The sequence below is a fragment of the Balaenoptera borealis genome, assembly GCF_965194805.1.
Source record: "Balaenoptera borealis genome assembly, chromosome: 5".
In the NCBI taxonomy this organism is placed as follows: Eukaryota; Metazoa; Chordata; class Mammalia; order Artiodactyla; family Balaenopteridae; genus Balaenoptera; species Balaenoptera borealis.
In genome coordinates, this window is record NC_138862.1 from 95,632,580 (window position 1) to 95,650,049 (window position 17,470).

The 17,470-nt window shown below is 41.7% G+C and overlaps 1 protein-coding gene across 4 annotated transcripts in view; it reads left to right on the forward strand.

The window, feature by feature from the left end:
* Window positions 1–17,470, forward strand: part of TNIK (TRAF2 and NCK interacting kinase) — a 406,336-nt gene that overhangs the window by 372,187 nt on the left and 16,679 nt on the right. For all 4 annotated transcript variants that reach the window (XM_082393876.1, XM_082393877.1, XM_082393878.1 and 1 more), the window contains 4 exons: window positions 7,118–7,247; window positions 12,717–12,881; window positions 14,990–15,101; window positions 15,905–16,075. In XM_082393876.1, the coding sequence (XP_082250002.1) occupies window positions 7,118–7,247; window positions 12,717–12,881; window positions 14,990–15,101; window positions 15,905–16,075 (578 nt within the window). The remainder of the gene's footprint in view (window positions 1–7,117; window positions 7,248–12,716; window positions 12,882–14,989; window positions 15,102–15,904; window positions 16,076–17,470) is intronic.

Sequence of the window (17,470 nt, forward strand, 5' to 3'; positions counted from 1 at the left end):
TTTTCCCTGTTAGTAACACTGTACAAAGGTTATATAGAGTGAAGCAGAATCCTGGGGACCAGTAGCATTTAAGAGGAGCTTATGAAGAAAACAGAGAACAAAGGGATAAAAGGAAAACCAGGGGAAAGTTGTCTCAAAAGCCAGAGGAGTACAGAAGAATGGGGCGGAGTGATGAGTCATATCAGACACAGGCAAGAGACCAAACACCATGTCAAAGAGCAATCATTGAAACTGAGAGCTTAGAAATGACTTAGGGAGTTTCCTTAAGGTGCTTGAAGTCAAGTATAAGAAGTAGTCATCTGAGGAGTGAACCAGAGTGTGTTAGGGAATAAATTGGAGAACTTTGCAAGGAGAACTTTAAGGAAAGAGAAATGTAAGTGTGGGTAATAAATACTGAATTAGGGTCAAGAGAGATGTTTTAATGAAATGGGAGACAGGAGAGACCTTATCTTGTTTATTGATTGGAAGAAAGAGAGAAGGATTGTGAAAACACAGGAAGGAGAAGGAGAGGAATAACTTCCAATTGACGTTGGTCCTCTGCTCTTCTATTTAAGCCTTCTTACTGAGTTAGAAATACTGCATTGCTAAACTAATTTTTTTGTCTTTTGCCAATCACTTTATGTACCTTATTAGTCTCTCAATCTCCATTAGATTATAATCCTCTGGAAGTTTAGGGTTATGTCTTATTTTTCAGATATTTATTCTAGCGTCTGGTACAATGTATATCACATAACAAACTTTTAACATGTAAATGAATGAATGAATGCACGAAAGAATTTCTAAGGGGTTGATGAAGATTGACATGGCAGAGTTGGGAGCTTGGAGCCATAAAAGAAACACACAGAGACAGAGGACGAAAGGACAACCAGAGGAGTAAGAAGGACAGAAAGAAGTGATCAACGACAACAGACACAGCAAGATGTCTTCTTTTACGATTTAAAAATGTTCTGCAGTCCCTGAAACATGAACTGTGGGCTGCACTTTGTCTTTTAAAAGAAATGTGTAGAGAAGTACTTTGGAGCACGCAGAAATTTATGGGAATTTTCCATCATCAAAAACCATTACCTTATATCAGATGACATGGTAGCAGAAAAATTAGTGGTGTGAGCAGTTAATACTAGGTACACAGAATGAGCAGGTATATACACAAGATTCACAATACAACAGACAAATCCTGCACAATCCTGCACAATAGAACAACCTTAAACTAAGAGGAATTGCTCACTATTTTAGAAGAAAATTGACAAAGGAAGGAATATAGATTATCATCTTTTAGTCAATCTATGAGGAATATTACTAGTAGAAATAATGTAGAATAAAACTCAAAACAGCCCAAAATGATCACCATAAAAATTTATCATAAATGAAGCAATTCTGGCTCATAAAATTGAAAGTATATAATTGACTCAGGAAAAAAAGTCTCAGAAAAATATTCAGCAAAAGGTAAAACTGACAGTGGTTAACACTATACACTAACAATATTGATTAAAAATTGACAGTGAATCAAATCTTAATAAAATTTATACCTTTAAAATTGGACCTGGTAGAAGTAGTGAACACAGAGCCTTTGAAAGATGATATGGACAAAAAAGCTGATTGGTGTATGAAATTTTTGCTATAACATTTACATAGAAAAGGATTGGAACCAGTGATGGTAATTTTAGCAAAATTATGATGAAAATGCAAAAATTGGGGAAGAATTTAACTGAGATATGTAGAAAATTAATTAAGGAATTGTCGGATTGGAAAGAGCTCTAGGAAATACCTTCTTCATGAAAATTCATCCATGTTGAGATATTTCTGATTAAAATGTTTGGATAGAATCATAACACCACACTATAAAACTCTTAGAGGAAAACATAGGGAGAACACTTTTGACATAAATCACAGCAAGATCTTTTTTGATCCACCTCCTAGAGTAATGGAAATAAAAACAAAAGTAAACAAATGGGACCTAATGAAACCTAAAAGCTTCTGCACAGCAAAGGAAACCATAAACAAGACAAAAAGACAACTCCCAGGATGGGAGAAAATAATTGCAAATGAATCAACAGACAAGGGATTAATCTCCAAAATATACAAACAGCTCATGCAGCTCAATATCAAAATAACAAACAATGAAATCAAAAAATGGGCAGAAGACCTAAATAGACATTTCTCCAAAGAAGACATACAGATGGCCAAGAGGCACATGAAAAGATGCTCAACATCACTAATTATTAGAGAAAAGCAAATCAAAACTACAGTGAGGTATCACCTCACACCAGTCAGAATGGCCATCATCACAAAATCTACAGACAATAAATGCTGGAGAGGGTGTGGAGAAAAGGGAACCCTCTTGCACTGTTGGTGGGAGTGTAAATTGATACAGCCACTATGGAGAATAGTATGGAGGTTCCTTAAAAAACTAAAAATAGAATTACCATATGACCCAGCCATCCCACTACTGGGCATATACCCAGAGAAAACCATAATTCAAAAAGACACATGCACCTCAGTGTTCATTGCAGCACTATTTACAGTAGCCAGGACATGGAAGCAACCTAAATGCCCATCCACAGACGAATGGATAAAGAAGTTGTGGCACATATATACAATGGAATATTACTCAGCCATAAAAAGTAATGAGGGCTTCCCTGGTGGCGCAGTGGTTGAGAATCTGCCTACTAATGCAGTGGACATGGGTTCAAGCCCTGGTCTGGGAAGATCCCACATGCCGCGGAGCAACTAGGCCCGTGAGCCACAACTACTGAGCCTGCGCGTCTGGAGCCTGTGCTCCGCAACAAGAGAGGCCACGATAGTGAGAGGCCCGCGCACCGCGATGAAGAGTGGCCCCCGCTTGCCGCAACTAGAGAAAGCCCTAGCACAGAAACGAAGACCCAACATACCAATCAATCAATCAATCAATAAAATCTTAAAAAAAAAAAAAAAAAAAATTTAAAAAAAGTAATGAAATTGGTCATTTGTAGAGACGTGGATGGACCTAGAGATTGTCATACAGAGTGAAGTAAGTCAGAAAGAGAAAAACAAATATCGTATATTAACGCATATATGTGGAATCTAGAAAAATGATACAGATGAACCAGTTTGCAGGGCAGAAATAGAGACACAGATGTAAAGAACAAACGTATGGACACTAAGGGGGGAAAGCGGCGGGGAGGTGGTGGTGGTGGTGGTGGGATGAATTGGGAGATTGGGATTGACATATATACACTAATATGTATAAAATAGATAACTAATAAGAACCTGCTGTATAAAACATAAATAAAATAAAATTCCAAAATAAAAAAAGAATCAGAACACCATTGGGGTAAAAACAGACATGGAGCCAAAATATCTTTAATCTTTGAACTCAGGTGAGACTCTGAAAGAGAACTTGATTGTACAGTGTTAGCCTGGTGGCTAGATGACCACCAGGTCCATCTAGCCTCTGACAGTGGCCAAGAATGCCTGAGTGATGAAGGAAAGTGCCTCCTGTCCTAGGAGACTTTGGCTCTTGATAAACGCTTCATTTACTGATTTATTTGTTTTACACCACCTTGCCTTAAACAAGAATTTAAGGCAACTAAAAACAAAATACCTACAAGGTAAAACAAATTTTCAAATAAATGAGTGAAGAAATTAGAGTTTTGAGAATTATTCTGATTTACCAATCTAGCAATACACCAGGAATTCATTACAGCAATTTCTTTTTCTGTGTCTCTTGAACACTATTAATAGCTCCTTTCTGGGAGTGAAATATTGAAAATGCTTCTTTGGAGTTTCTTCCCAAACACATCAGTTCTAACCTGTACTTAAATGTATTCAATCCACTGCTCTAGTTTTGTAATTTCAAAGTAAGTGTCTTCCTGTACATTTTTTTTGTGTGGATTCACCTCTTCATATTTTCGCCTCTCCATTTTGGATAAAACTCCTTGACAGGTGTCTTCTCTGTCCCAGAGATGTCATAAGACTGGTGTGTTTCTTGTTTCTTAGATTGAATATTCCATCAAGTCCTTGGACTTTGATAGGATCCAAGAAACCGAAGATGCCTTTTTTTTTTTTTTTTTTTTTTTACTTTTTAAAAAAATTTATTTGTTTATTTATTTTAACACCTTTATTGGAGTATAATTGCTTTACAATGTTGTGTGAGTTTCTGCTGTATTACAAAGTGAGTTAGCTGTACATATACATATATCCCCATATCCCCTCCCTCTTGCATCTCCATCCCACCCTCCCTATCCCACTCCTCTAGGTGGTAACAAAGCACGGAACTGATCTCCCTATGCTATGCAGCTGCTATCCCACTAGCTATCTATTTTACATTTGGTAGTGTATATATGTCCATGCCACTCTCTCACTTTGTCCCAGCTTACCCTTCCCCCTCCCCGTGTCCTCAAATCCATTCTCTATGTCTGCGTCTTTATTCCTGTCCTGCCCCTAGGTTCATCAGAACCATTTTTTTTTTTTTTTAGATTCTATATATATGTGTTAGCATACAGTATTTGTTTTTCTCTTTCTGACTTACTTCACTCTGTAAAACAGACTCTAGGTCCATCCACCTCACTACAAATAACTCAATTTCGTTTCTTTTTATGGCTGAGTAATATTCCATTGTATATATGTGCCACGTCTTCTTTATCCATTCATCTGTTGATGGACACTTAGTTGCTTCCATGTCCTGGCTATTGTAAGTAGAGCTGCAATGAACATTGTGGTACATGACTCTTTTTGAATTATGGTTTTCTCAGGGTATATGCCCAGTAGTGGGATTGCTGGGTCATATGGTAGTTCTATTTTTAGTTCTTTAAGGAACCTCCATACTGTTCTCCATAGTGGCTGTATCAATTCAATCACAGCAAGATCCTTTTTGACCCACCTCCTAGAGAAATGGAAATAAAATCAAAAATAAACAAATGGGACCTAATGAAACTTAAAAGCTTTTGCACAGCAAAGAAAACCATAAACAAGACAAAAAGACAACCCTCAGAATGGGAGAAAATATTTGCAAATGAAGCAACTGACAAAGGATTAATCTCCAAAATATACAAGGAGCACATGCAGCTCAATATCAAAAAAGCAAACAACCCAATCCACAAATGGGCAGAATTGACTGACTTCTCCTAAAGTGCAGGAGGGCTAAAATGGAGTTGTAAACATGTAACCTCCCAAGAAACTGGCCAGAAAAAATGCAGTGCTGACCCCTACCTCAGGTGGCTATTAGCTGGGCCTAGTGAGGGAGGGTGTGAGAACCTGTGGTTCCAGGGTAACTGTCTGTTTTTATACAGCTATGTTTTCATACTTCTCCTTTAAAGCACCTATCACTGCTGCAATTAAATGATTTTTAGTATAAAAAAAAAAAATGAGCAGAAGACCTAAATAGACATTTCTGCAAAGAAGATATACAGATTGCCAACAAACACATGAAAGGATGCTCAACATCACTAATCATTAGAGAAATGCAAATCAAAACTACAATGAGGTATCACCTCACACCAGTCAGAATGGCCATCATCAAAAAATCTACTAACAATAAATGCTGGAAAGGGTGTGGAGAAAAGGGAGCCCTCTTGCACTGTTGGTGGGAATGTACATTTTTTTTTACTTTTTTAAATTTATTTTTTATTGAAGTATAGTTGATTTACAATGCTGTGCTAATTTCTGCTGTACAGCAAAGTGACTCAGTTATACATATATATACATTCTTTTTTCTATTATTTTCCATATGGTTTATCCCAGGATATTGAATACAGTTCCCTGTGCTATATAGTGGGACCTTGTTGTTTCTCCATTCTATATGTAATAGTTTGCCTCTGTTAACTCCAAATTCCCAGTCCATCCCTCCCCCACTCCCTCCCCCTTGGCATCCACAAGTCTCTTCTCTATGTCTGTGAGTCTGTTTCCGTTTCATACGTACATAGGTTCATTTCTGTCGTATTTTAGATTCCACGTATAAGTGATATCATATGGTATTCCTCTTCAGAGATGCTTTTTTAATGTATGAGAAGCAATTAAAAGAAAAGAACAGAATGGTAGAAGATGTAATTAATACACCTGAGAGAAACAAACCCTGGTGCCTTTCCTATTTTTAAAAAACCCACTTTACAAGAGAGTTGGCTGCACAGTTGGGTAACAATAGGTCCGGCATTGAAAACTGAAGTCCTGCAGGTGAGCCGCATTGCCCGCCTGGTCCTCAGTTTCCCACGGTGCTGTGCTCTGTGCCAAGGGCCACAGCAACCCTCATTCTCTGCTCTCAGGGCAGAGGTGTCAAGATCCTATTCCCTTCTCCCACTGTATCTTAAACACAAAAGCAAGAGACAAACTGGAAATAAATATACCACAGTGTGAGGTGATTACAGAGATTTTAGAAAGTACTAGACACTCTTGAGTTAAACAGCCTCGTTAATGGGTGCCTGGTATACCAGAATGCCCTTCATTGATATTCTTCTCTCCAAAACCCACTTATGAAATGATTATTTTTTATACTCCTACTCTGTGCCAAGCTCTATGCTGGGTACTAGGTATACAGGGATGAACAAAGAGACAAGAATTCTGCCCTCAAAAGCATCTGTTCTAATGAGAGAGAATAGAAAAGTTAAAAGAGTCAAAAGGATAAAGAATTACAAATTGTGATGGGAACTATTAAGGAAAAAGGATGAAGAGAAAGAAGAGGGGCTAGTGGGATAAGACACTGATGGGTGGTGAGAGAAGGCTTCTCAGGGAAAGTATCAGATAAGATGAAATCACATAAATGAGAGGGAACCAGCCAAGAGCCAGGGTGAGAGAGAGCTTTCCAGGCAGAGGGAACAACATGTGCAAAATTCAGGGCGCCTGCTGGTCAGAAACAGGGTAGGGAGGGCTTAGAGATCATGCAGAGCCCGGTTGCTCATGCTGGCTGCCGGGTCGAGAGCAGGTCCAGAGGGGACGCTGCAGAAGTGGGACCTCAGTTCAAGCATCCGTGCAGCATTAAAGATGAAAGCGGAATGTACTTCAGGCCACTGACCTTTACACTTAAAATGGTTTAAATGGTAAATTTCATGTTATGTATATTTCACTACAATAAAAAATATTACTGTGGACAGGAAACAGGTGTTCGCTAAACATACACTGTCGTGAATGTTGTTCCTTCCCATTTCAGACCCACAGGAGCCCCCGGGAGCGCTGAGCAGTACAATGTGGGAATGGTCGGCACGCACGGGCTGGAGACCTCTCACGCAGACACTTTCAGCAGCAGTATTTCAAGAGAAGGGACCTTGATGATAAGAGAAGTAAGTTGGTATAAAAACTGTAGAAGAAGTGCATTTCTTAATTGGTTTTTATATTAGAGCTTTCACAGAGGATGCTTACTGCTTGTATTTTAGGGAATGGGGTGGGGGGAGGGAGAAGGACTCGTGTTTCTAAATGGTTGAGTGATTTTAATTGTCTTCCTTCTTTCCTGCATCCTTCTGAGCTTAATCACATTTGTCCAGATTCTTCAGTGGAAGCTATGCAAATCGGAATATAGCATTTGAGCCTGAGGATATAAGGCTGGCAAACCCAGATGTTTCCTACCACAGGAAAACAGAAATGAATGGTCTATCCAAATAACATCAGTGGCCTTGTTATGCCTTCTCCTCCCCATCCCAGGTTTTATCCTTGTGGATTTTATGTAGAAAATGCTCAGTAGTTCCAAGAAATGGTGATATCATCTTATCTAGTTAAATTAACATTAAAGACTATTAAGCTGTACTGGTGAAAGAACAAAGAAATACGAAGATGTACTTAAAAATGCACCTTAGCACTTTGAGGAATTTTGTCTTTTTAAACTCTAGGAACATCATTTGGGGGCAGGGGGCACACATTCCCTTGCACCTGTCCCTCCAACATGCATTACCTCCCCATTGTATCTGTGCCGATAAGAAGGGCCTGGACACATTAGAATCTGTCTTTTCTTCTTTTTCACTTCATCATCACCGTGCAAGCAGGTCTTTTCTTGGAAGGAAAGTAATGTCTGGTGACACTGGGCAAAAGTTACTTGATCTCTCCCTGCAACAATTTTGTCATCTATAAAATTTCATAAGTAATAGTATATGACTCACAAGATGATTGAGGGGATTAAATAAGTTAATGCATGTAAGCATCCAATAAATGTTACCTATTTTATTTCCATAGCGTCAAGCTCTCCTTTTACTTGTTATCGCTTCCCACTCTTCCTTCTGAAACACAAACGTATATCATCTGCCATTCCCCTTCCTCAGCCAGGGTAGATTGGAAAACAGTAATAGCAGGCTTTGCTTTCCAAAAAGGCAGAGGGCATCTCATTTTTGTTAGAAAGAAAGGAACTGTAGTTTTGAGATGAATAAGGCCTTTGAAATAATAATGGGCAGTAGAGCTATAACTGGAAGACTAGTTCACAAAGCAACTTGCTAGAATTTCGTTTTATGGCCTTGCCGAATCTTTCAAGTAGGCTTTAAAGAGCCCTTTCACAGAAGCCTGAAATGAAAAATGGACTTGGCTGCTGAAGTTGACATTGTGTCGTGCTGGCATATAAATCTCCCAGCGCGGTGAATGGATACTTTCAATGCAAATGTAGAGGGCTTCTCTCACTAGACCTTGCCACTTGGGAAAACATGAGGGGAAATGTTCTGGAATGAGTTACTCTCTGACTCCAAATAAAAGGACTCCAATATCTAATGTGGTTTCAAATTTGCTTGAGTCGTTAGGACAGAGTCAGTACCTTGACGTGGATATTTGGAGCCACATTTTTGAGTTCAGTTGCCAGCCGCATCCAAATGGCTCCATATTGTTGAAAGCATTCCAATACTCTATGACCACAGTCAATCACCTTGAAAATTGCATTCAGCAGTGTCATATATGAATTTGATCTATTGCGGGCCCTAAAATCTTTTTGTCCTCTCAGTTTCTAAATTGTTCTTTTTACAAACGTGGGCTTTTAAAGTAACAACCTGAGTTGAAATCCATTAAAAGTATGTGTATTAAAAAGATAAATACAAATTAAAGTATGACAAAAGGGTAAGAAAATAAAAACTCTTTATGGTTCAGTTCCCCAAGATGAACATCAAGGAGAATCACTTAACTCGTACTTCTTGTTGGAGTGGACCAGATGCTTCTATGGGGGCACGCTGGCTCTCCTACCCATGGTCTTGTCAGAGGCAATCCCCCCTTGTAGTGCACACCCCTGCCCCTGTGGTTCTACCTTTCCCCCTCCTACAGCCCCATAGGACCTTTCTTTACTCTCCTTCTAGAATACACCACACCAGCTGTCATCTACCACTTTGTCCACAGGGACCCATCTCCTGGAAGAGCTCCTCTTCCTCCCCCACTGCAGCCCACTCTTCACCCAGCAGACCCCTGGGGGTCTGGCTCAGCTTCCCTTCCTCCTTGAAGCCTCTCCTGGGACTCCGTGGGCCTCTGTCCATAGCACCTTCCTTACTGCCCAGCTGGTATCTCTCCAGGGTCTGTCCACCCACTGAACGAGGATACCAGCTTACCGTCATGAAGGCTCTTTTGGTTACAAGTACTAGAAAAAAGAACTCACAACAGATTAAGAAAAAAAAGGTGGAGTAGGTATCAGAGATTCAGAGGTGTTTCCTAGAAGGAATCCAAAGGCAGAAAGCAAGTTGGGACCCTGTATAGGGTTGGAACCAGAAACTGAAAAGGGATTAGGAGCTCAGGCAGCTTCTTGTGTGCAGATCTCTGGCTCCCTCACTGCCTGTCTCTCCTTACCCTCATCTCTGTTTCCTCCACTTTTCTCCCTTGTTCTCTCTGTCCACACACCAGCTTCCTCTTCCCCCTCAAGCACGTGCTCTCACGTCTCCACACCCACCCTCCCAAGTGCAAGATGTTCACCACATCCCAGTTCAGCTGCCCAGCAGAGACCGACCAGTATCTCTCAGGCCTAACTGGAAATTCCAGTGGGAATCTGATCGTGCTTGGCTCAGGTGTGCGCTCCTGGTCCAGTCAATCAGCTGTGTCTGAGGGCGGAGCCACATAGAACCGCAGCCACCAGAGCTGGGCTCTGCTTCCAGACAGCCTCCGTTCAGACCCTGATTTCACCACTCACAGCCCATGTCACGTGGGGCAAGTTAATTGAATTCTTTACACTGAAGCTTTTCCATCTGTAAAATGGGGATAATATAAGCTAGCCCCCGGTGGAAGTGTGAGGAGATGAACCTAAGGTGTTCAGCGCGATACCCAGCATCTACTGATGCTCAGAACATTCTAGTGCCCGCCGCCATGGGACTGGTGAGGGCATGAAGATCATAGAGCTCTTTGGGGGCTCTGTTAATGAGATCGTAGAGGACAGAGCTGCTGTTCATTTATCTTTGTGTTCCCAGCAGAATGGCACACAGAAGGTATTTAATTCTAGAGGGTGCTGGTTGAATGAACAAAAGGGTGATGACTCAGAAGTGGGAAGATTCAGGGGTCACTGCTGAATTCCTTCAAGCTTCTCACTGTCTGGGCCATTTCCCCCCCCCTGAGCCTCTTCGGGTCTTTCTTTGATAACCAGTGTGTCTGCATTAATTTTTGGCTTGAGGCAGAACACTGCTGATACAAGAGAGACCACAAAACTCTAAAGAGACAATGTGCGATTTATGCTACTGGAAAGTTGGAGGGAAATGGTAAAAAGCTTTTCAGTATTTGAACAGAAGTAAGAAGGCGGGAGAAGCTGCCCAGTACACAAAAAATAGGGGATAATACAATAAATTAGGACTGAACCCCTTAAATGTAATTTAGAAGATGAAATGTTCAGATGAACACTGTGACAAAATGAGTCCAGAAAATGCCCCTCTCCTGGACAGTCGCGGGCCAGAAGTATTGTGCCCAGAAACAGAGGGCGCTAAGGCTATCTATCCAGTTATTTCTCAAGCTTCCTAGTAACATCAATTACATACACCCCTTCAGACACTTGGGAGTCTGTTTCATCTTTCCCCAAAAAGTGCCTCCTTTCACTTCCAGCCAGAGGCAGGTGCAGAGCTATAACTGCAAGACCAGGACAGGCTCCGGAAGGAAGAAGCCAGGCCAGTGAGGTGGTCAAAGAAACAACACGAACCCTTGCCATGCCAGCCCCAAACAAGGCAGGGAGTGTGTCTGCCTTGCTCCTGATTGATTCCTTCATGTTCAGCAAAATGCTTCACACTTAGTAGACACTCAGAAATGTTGGGCAAATGAATGAAAAAGAGAAAAGGCAAAGAGGGAAGCATTACTTAATCAGGTCTGCTGTAAGAAACCTCAGTGAGCCAGTCATATAAATGTGAAATCAGAAAGTGCAATACTAGCCAGGACTATAGTCTGGGCACTGGCTTTTTTGGGAGCAGGATTTTCTTTTAATTCTGTATGTCGTCCCTAGCATCTTTGAGAGGAGGCTTTGCTCTCCACGGCAATAATTTCCAACGTGTTAGTTCATGCAACCTTATCAGTAAGAATTTCAGGGACTGCCACATAACACAGTGTATTTATTTGTTTACAAATTATGCATTTGTCCTACTGCACTAACATTATATACTTTATAAAATACCTTTAAAGGACATTAAAAAGGAATGCTATAGGCTGCCCTCCACAGCTCGGTTTATGCTGACTCTGGTGGCCGCCTGGAGGAGATCCTGGAAGGGGAAGGGAGGGGAGAGGTGGGCTCTGGGGATGGGTGCGAGGACCCGACCCGAGGGGAGAGGGATTGGTCCCTAGGGGAGGGCTGACCCAGCTGACTTAGTGGCCCAGAGTCTCTCCCTCACTCCCAAACCTCAGAGGAAGCCTTTGCCCAGGGCACAGATTCCTCAAGGGCCTGGATGTCTCTGGAGGAAGGGCCGCGGGGCCCGAGGTCTGGGTTCCTGCCCCCGCTTGCCCACTCGAGCTTCTGGAGCAGCCAGTGGCGTCCAGCCAAAGCAGGCACACTCCCGGGCTCTGCTGCCTTTACCATCTTGGGCTGTGTGACCTTGGACTGCTTATTTAACGTCTCTGAGCCATAATTAATAAATGAGATAATATTTGTGGGGGGGAGAAAGGATGCTATAAACAATATTTCATGTGTTTTACTAGTCATGATAACTTCATCTTTTTTTTTTTTTTTTTTTTTTACCAGCTCCTGGCACAAGCCGCCATAGTTGCTTACCGAGAGATTCAACATTAGTGATAGTGGATGTAAACCCATATTTTCAAATAATCTTTAGATCATTTCCATGTTTTCTTTGTAACTCTCATCAGATATGATTAGCTAATCATTGGTTTGACCTCGTGACTGACAGAGAACCCTGTGAGTTGGGAATCTTCTCTGCATTTTCTTGGAGTACGCTGGGCGTGAATTATTAGTGTTACATCTCGTCCTACCGCTTCTTTTCAGCCGTATTTTAGGTGATGTTTCTGTTCTGAGGGTTTGTGTCTTTGTAACCAGGTGATGAGACCTGGTGTGCGTGCACAGCTCACACGCACACAGAGCACGGCCCCCTAGTGCCCCTGCGCCCGCGGCATTCCTGTCTTCCCGCAGGGCACCTCCTCATCGTATGTGACCCCTGAATGCCCTTCATGCAGGGGCATAAGGCCCCAGCGTCAAGCCATGTACTAAACATTAGCAAAGCTTGACTTTTTTCTTATTTTCTTAGATAAGATAGAAATCTGAACATCTTCCCACTCCCCAGTGGGATGGTTTGCAGGCCACGGCAGCTGTGCTGTGTGAGGGGTGACATCGCTCTGTGGCCTTTGCCTTCCCTCTCTAACGGCCGCCATGTGTTGTGCCCCCTCAGACGTCTGGAGAGAAGAAGCGATCTGGCCATAGTGACAGCAACGGCTTCGCCGGTCACATCAACCTCCCGGACCTGGTGCAGCAGAGCCATTCCCCTGCGGGGACCCCCACTGAGGGCCTGGGACGCGTCTCCACCCACCCCCAGGAGATGGACTCTGGGACTGAAGTAGGTGCTGGGCAATAGCCACGACAGCTCTGTCCTCCTGCAGGGGGTTCTGAGACCCCGGGCCCCTCAAGAAGGAGGCTTTGCCAAGCTCCCAGAAGCGTGTTTGGTTGGGTTTTATTATACTATATAACTACTTATGCATATGTGCAAATGGACCAAATCCTAGAAGCAGAGCAGTGAAAAGTTCTCAGGTAGCATCTGGACCAAAGCCTGTTTTTACAGAAGCAAATAGTGAAGCTCAGAGAGGTTAAGTGCCTTGCCTAAAGGCACACAGCTGTTTTGTGACAGAGCTGAGACCAGAACTAGGACCTCCTATCTCCCAGGCCAGGAAAGGAAACTTCAACCTATAGAGATTCCAAGGCCAATAGTTGAGGTTCATAGTTACATTAATTTAGTCAAACTAAGTTTGACTTAGGTGAAATAAGGTTGAAATGATTTGTTTATGAAAAATAAAAATAGATACGTTCTCAAAGTGTTCATCTTCCTAAACTCCAAATCGCACAAGAAAGGGAGAAGTGGGATATTATCTTTCCTGCACAGAAAAGAGTCTGGGGAAAAAAGCCAGAATAAACAATCTGCCGGGAAGTGCTTGTAGATGTCGTTGACGGAGCTTGACCAGTCGGATGAGATCACGGTGCTTGGTCATGTTTCATGAATAGTCCTGTGAATCACACATAGACCCTACATGTGTTTATAACGCATATAGTTTATAACGCTGTTTTTGAGGTTGTCCATGCACTGAGTTTTTATGATGCACCATGTGGATTCTAAAGCTATAGAGCAGATGAACTTTGCCACAGGGAAAAGAATATAGAGCGTTGTTATAGCTTCATGCACTGTGGACAGTTGTTTTCTGCCTGACTTTGGGTACCAAGGAGGACTCCGTGCGGTCAGACCCTACTCCACATTCTGCTGCTTCCCCAGCTCTAAGTGGGAATGCCAGTACTTGCACACCTCCTTCATGGACTTCTAAAGATTAAAGGAGAGAGTGTCTGTGAAAGTGCTCTGTTTGGGAGGGGGGAGTCCTACCTTATGGAGGATGAAATGGTTTTGATTTCATAATGTGAAGGGGAAATCTTGAATTAAAGTCAGATTGGGCCTTTGTGGTTTTCTCCTTATGTGTTTAGGGGTCTTGGGATACTGGTTTTATTTTTAAATAAAAATCTGAAAAAAAAACTAAAAAAATTAAAACTTAAAGACATTTTTATCCCCCAAAAAGATGCTTCTTATATTAAGTGCAGATATGTTTATAATATTAAAAGGACTTGAGTGTAAGTAGGAGTGGAGATGACAGACAAAATTGGGAGACGGGTATTGAAGCTCCTTTGACAAAACTCAGAAATGGAATATTGGGACATGAAGCCTTGATAGTTTACTGTTCCCTAGTTTAGTTCTGACTTCATATCTTAATTGTGCTCTCTAAGCCCTTGAGATTATTTTTTAAATAAGCCCTTAAGGTGTATTGCCTGCAAACCTAGTATCTTCATGAAGTTCCCACATAGGGCATATAAGTATAAGTATCCTTTTAAGGAAACTATCATGGAAAGGAAAAATCTTCATTCCCCGGATGAAACTGTCCCTGAATTGCAGATTTTAAGGCTTCTTGAGCCAACACCAATCCACCTGACCAGCATGGAAGGTCCCAAAGGCCCCAAGAGGGAGTCTTTGGTTGATCATGTGTTCAGGATGAAGTGCTGCTGTGTTGCTATGCTTACTTAGTTTACTGCCAATTTGTGTCAGCTTTTCTTAAAACCATTTGGTCAATAGGAGATTGCTTTTACATCGAGGGAGAAATAGGCTCTGTCACTACAGCCGTCTTATCAGATATTAAGGTGCCACGTATGGTCCATAATATAATTTGCTCACTACAGTTCTTGCAGTCTGATGATTAATGAAACCCTGCAGAGACATAATGGTTAGTGAGGAACCAGTATCAGTAGAAGCTAGAGAGAGAAGCACACACTTTGACTTGGGGGTCAGAGTGTGAACAGTTGGATGGTTTGAAGAGTCTCTAATAATTTTAGAGCCCAAGCAAAGTATTAGTAGCATCGTTTGTTGCTGCAGTATTTATCTATCTGCTCTTCTTAATCTTCTTGCTTATTGATTAGTATGGCATGGGGAGCAGCACCAAAGCCTCCTTCACCCCCTTTGTGGACCCCAGAGTGTACCAGACGTCTCCCACTGATGAAGATGAAGAGGATGAGGAATCTTCAGCTGCCGGTAAGCTAGAAGGCCCCGATGTTTTAGAAACAGCTTGGTTTTCCTTTCTGATATGACCTGATAAAAAATTAATTATCAGTTCAGTAGTTAAGCCGTTAACTGCTTAGGCCCTGTCTTAAAGGGAAGACTTTTTATTACTTTTTTTTTTTTGATAGGATTCCTCAAACAAAGTTCTTTCTATTTTTTTTCATCTCTTCTATTTTGATTCTGGTAGGAACGCAGAGGTATCCAGGGGGCCTAGGAAAAGCTGTTCCTCAGAGACCTCCAAACTCACCACGTATTTCTCAGAAGCAATTTCTGGGTACAGTGCTGTGCACGCAGTAGACACAATAAATGCGTGTTGAGTTGTGTTGAGTTCTAGGTGTGTGCTTCCCACTTCAAAAGTCTGGCTGATTTAGAGGAGAGCCTTGCTTTCTAGAATTCTGCAACTCACTAATCATCAGACTCAACTTAGGCCAGTTTGTCAATTGATAATGTGGAATTTCAAAAAGTAAATCTGTCCTGCATATATTACAGGAGATGAGGATGGTGTGTTTAATTTTATGAGATGAATATTAATTCCCTAAACTACTCAAGTAGTGTCTATAAGCCTGTCTTACTAACGGATAAAACACTGCCTTTATGAATGACATAACTTTATTCTACTAAAAAAGTGTAAAATATTTATAGTTTCAGTGTTTCTTTGCCTTTACCATAATGCACACTAAACAAGGAGAAATCATAGTTATTTGAAGCCCCTTTTCCATATCTCCATTGGTTGTATTTTAAGATGCCACTGACTTCTCTGATTCTTTTTCTCAAAGCTCTGTTTACTAGCGAACTTCTTAGGCAAGAACAGGCCAAACTAAATGAAGCAAGAAAGATTTCAGTGGTAAACGTAAACCCAACCAACATTCGGCCTCATAGCGACACACCAGAAATCAGAAAATACAAGAAGCGATTCAACTCAGAAATACTTTGTGCAGCTCTGTGGGGTAAGTTGGTGCTTTTTTTACCATTCGTTAATGAATTGACCCTCAAACAGGAATCTTACTATCAGGAGAGTGCTGATTGAATCATGGGTGTTAGAGACCCGATTTGGGACTGTCTCGGCCTCAAGAGAGACCAAGAGCAATTTTATATTTAGAAAGAACTGATACCCTAACTGATACAATTTTATATTTAGAAGGAACTGATACTCAGGATAGCAATGAGATTCAGAGTGACCTTGTCACATAACAGTGATGGGCTAAAGCCAACAACAGAACTAACTACCACTTAATATACGCCCACTCTGTGCCCAGCACTGTGTGATGTGCCCCACGTCCTGTCTCTGTGATCCATACAACGTTCTGCAAGGGCAGTAATGGCGTGACCTTCATGTGACAGTTGAAAAAGCTGCACAGAATGTTTTAGTGAATTGCCAAAGGCCATGCCAGTAGTAGTAGCAAGAGAAAACTTGAAAAGGACAACAAATGATGAGCCTTCCCTTTTAGTTCAAAACATCAACCTGCAGTTCTTGTGAAAAAGATCTGCAGATTTTAGCTGACCTCAGACTCAGTATAGGTGTGATGAGATTCTATCAAAATCCTGGTCTGTGTTACCATAAACATGACATACAGATCAAGGAAGGACATGGCTCATCTGCGCCCATCTAAAATACTACACCTTGTTTGGAGCACCACAATTTTATAAGGGCAAAAGCATTTGAGTTGTTAGCAGGGATGAGCACAGAGCCTGGAAACCATTTCAGGGGAGTAAGGCTCTGTCCTCTGGAGGAGAGACTATTAGAAGACGACAAGATAGCCATGTTTAATATTGACTAACATGTGGTTGAAAGAGCAGACATTCACGTTACTTAGAAGACAGATGTGCAGTAAGCAAAAGAAGTGGAAAAGTTACCCGTTCATAAATATAGGCCATTGCACGGCAGAACTCACAATGTGTGCGCGTGTCTGTGTGTATGTTGGGAGTCAGGGGTGTTTATTTGCCTAGAGATGAATTTTCAAGATTGTAGCTATCCAGACAAGACCACTTACCTACCAGAGTTTTTGTAATAGGAATTACTGCATGGGAGGTGGGCTGGACTAGAGTTAGATGCCTGAGAAGTCCCTTACAGCAGCGGTCCCCAACCTTTTTGGCACCAGGGACCGGTGCCAGACAATTTTTCCACGGATGGCGGGGGGCGGGGAATTGGGGACCCCTGCCTTACAGTCAATATTTCTGTGACTCTTGGTCTATTAATACCTGCACTTGAATTGGCTTATCATTTCCCTAACAAAGAGCAGAACCTTAAGGGATGGGATGTAAATTAAGCTTTGGTGTGAGAAGGAAGAAGGGCTTTTCTTCCCATAGAGTATGGGAATGGGGCACTCTATTATATGTAGAAG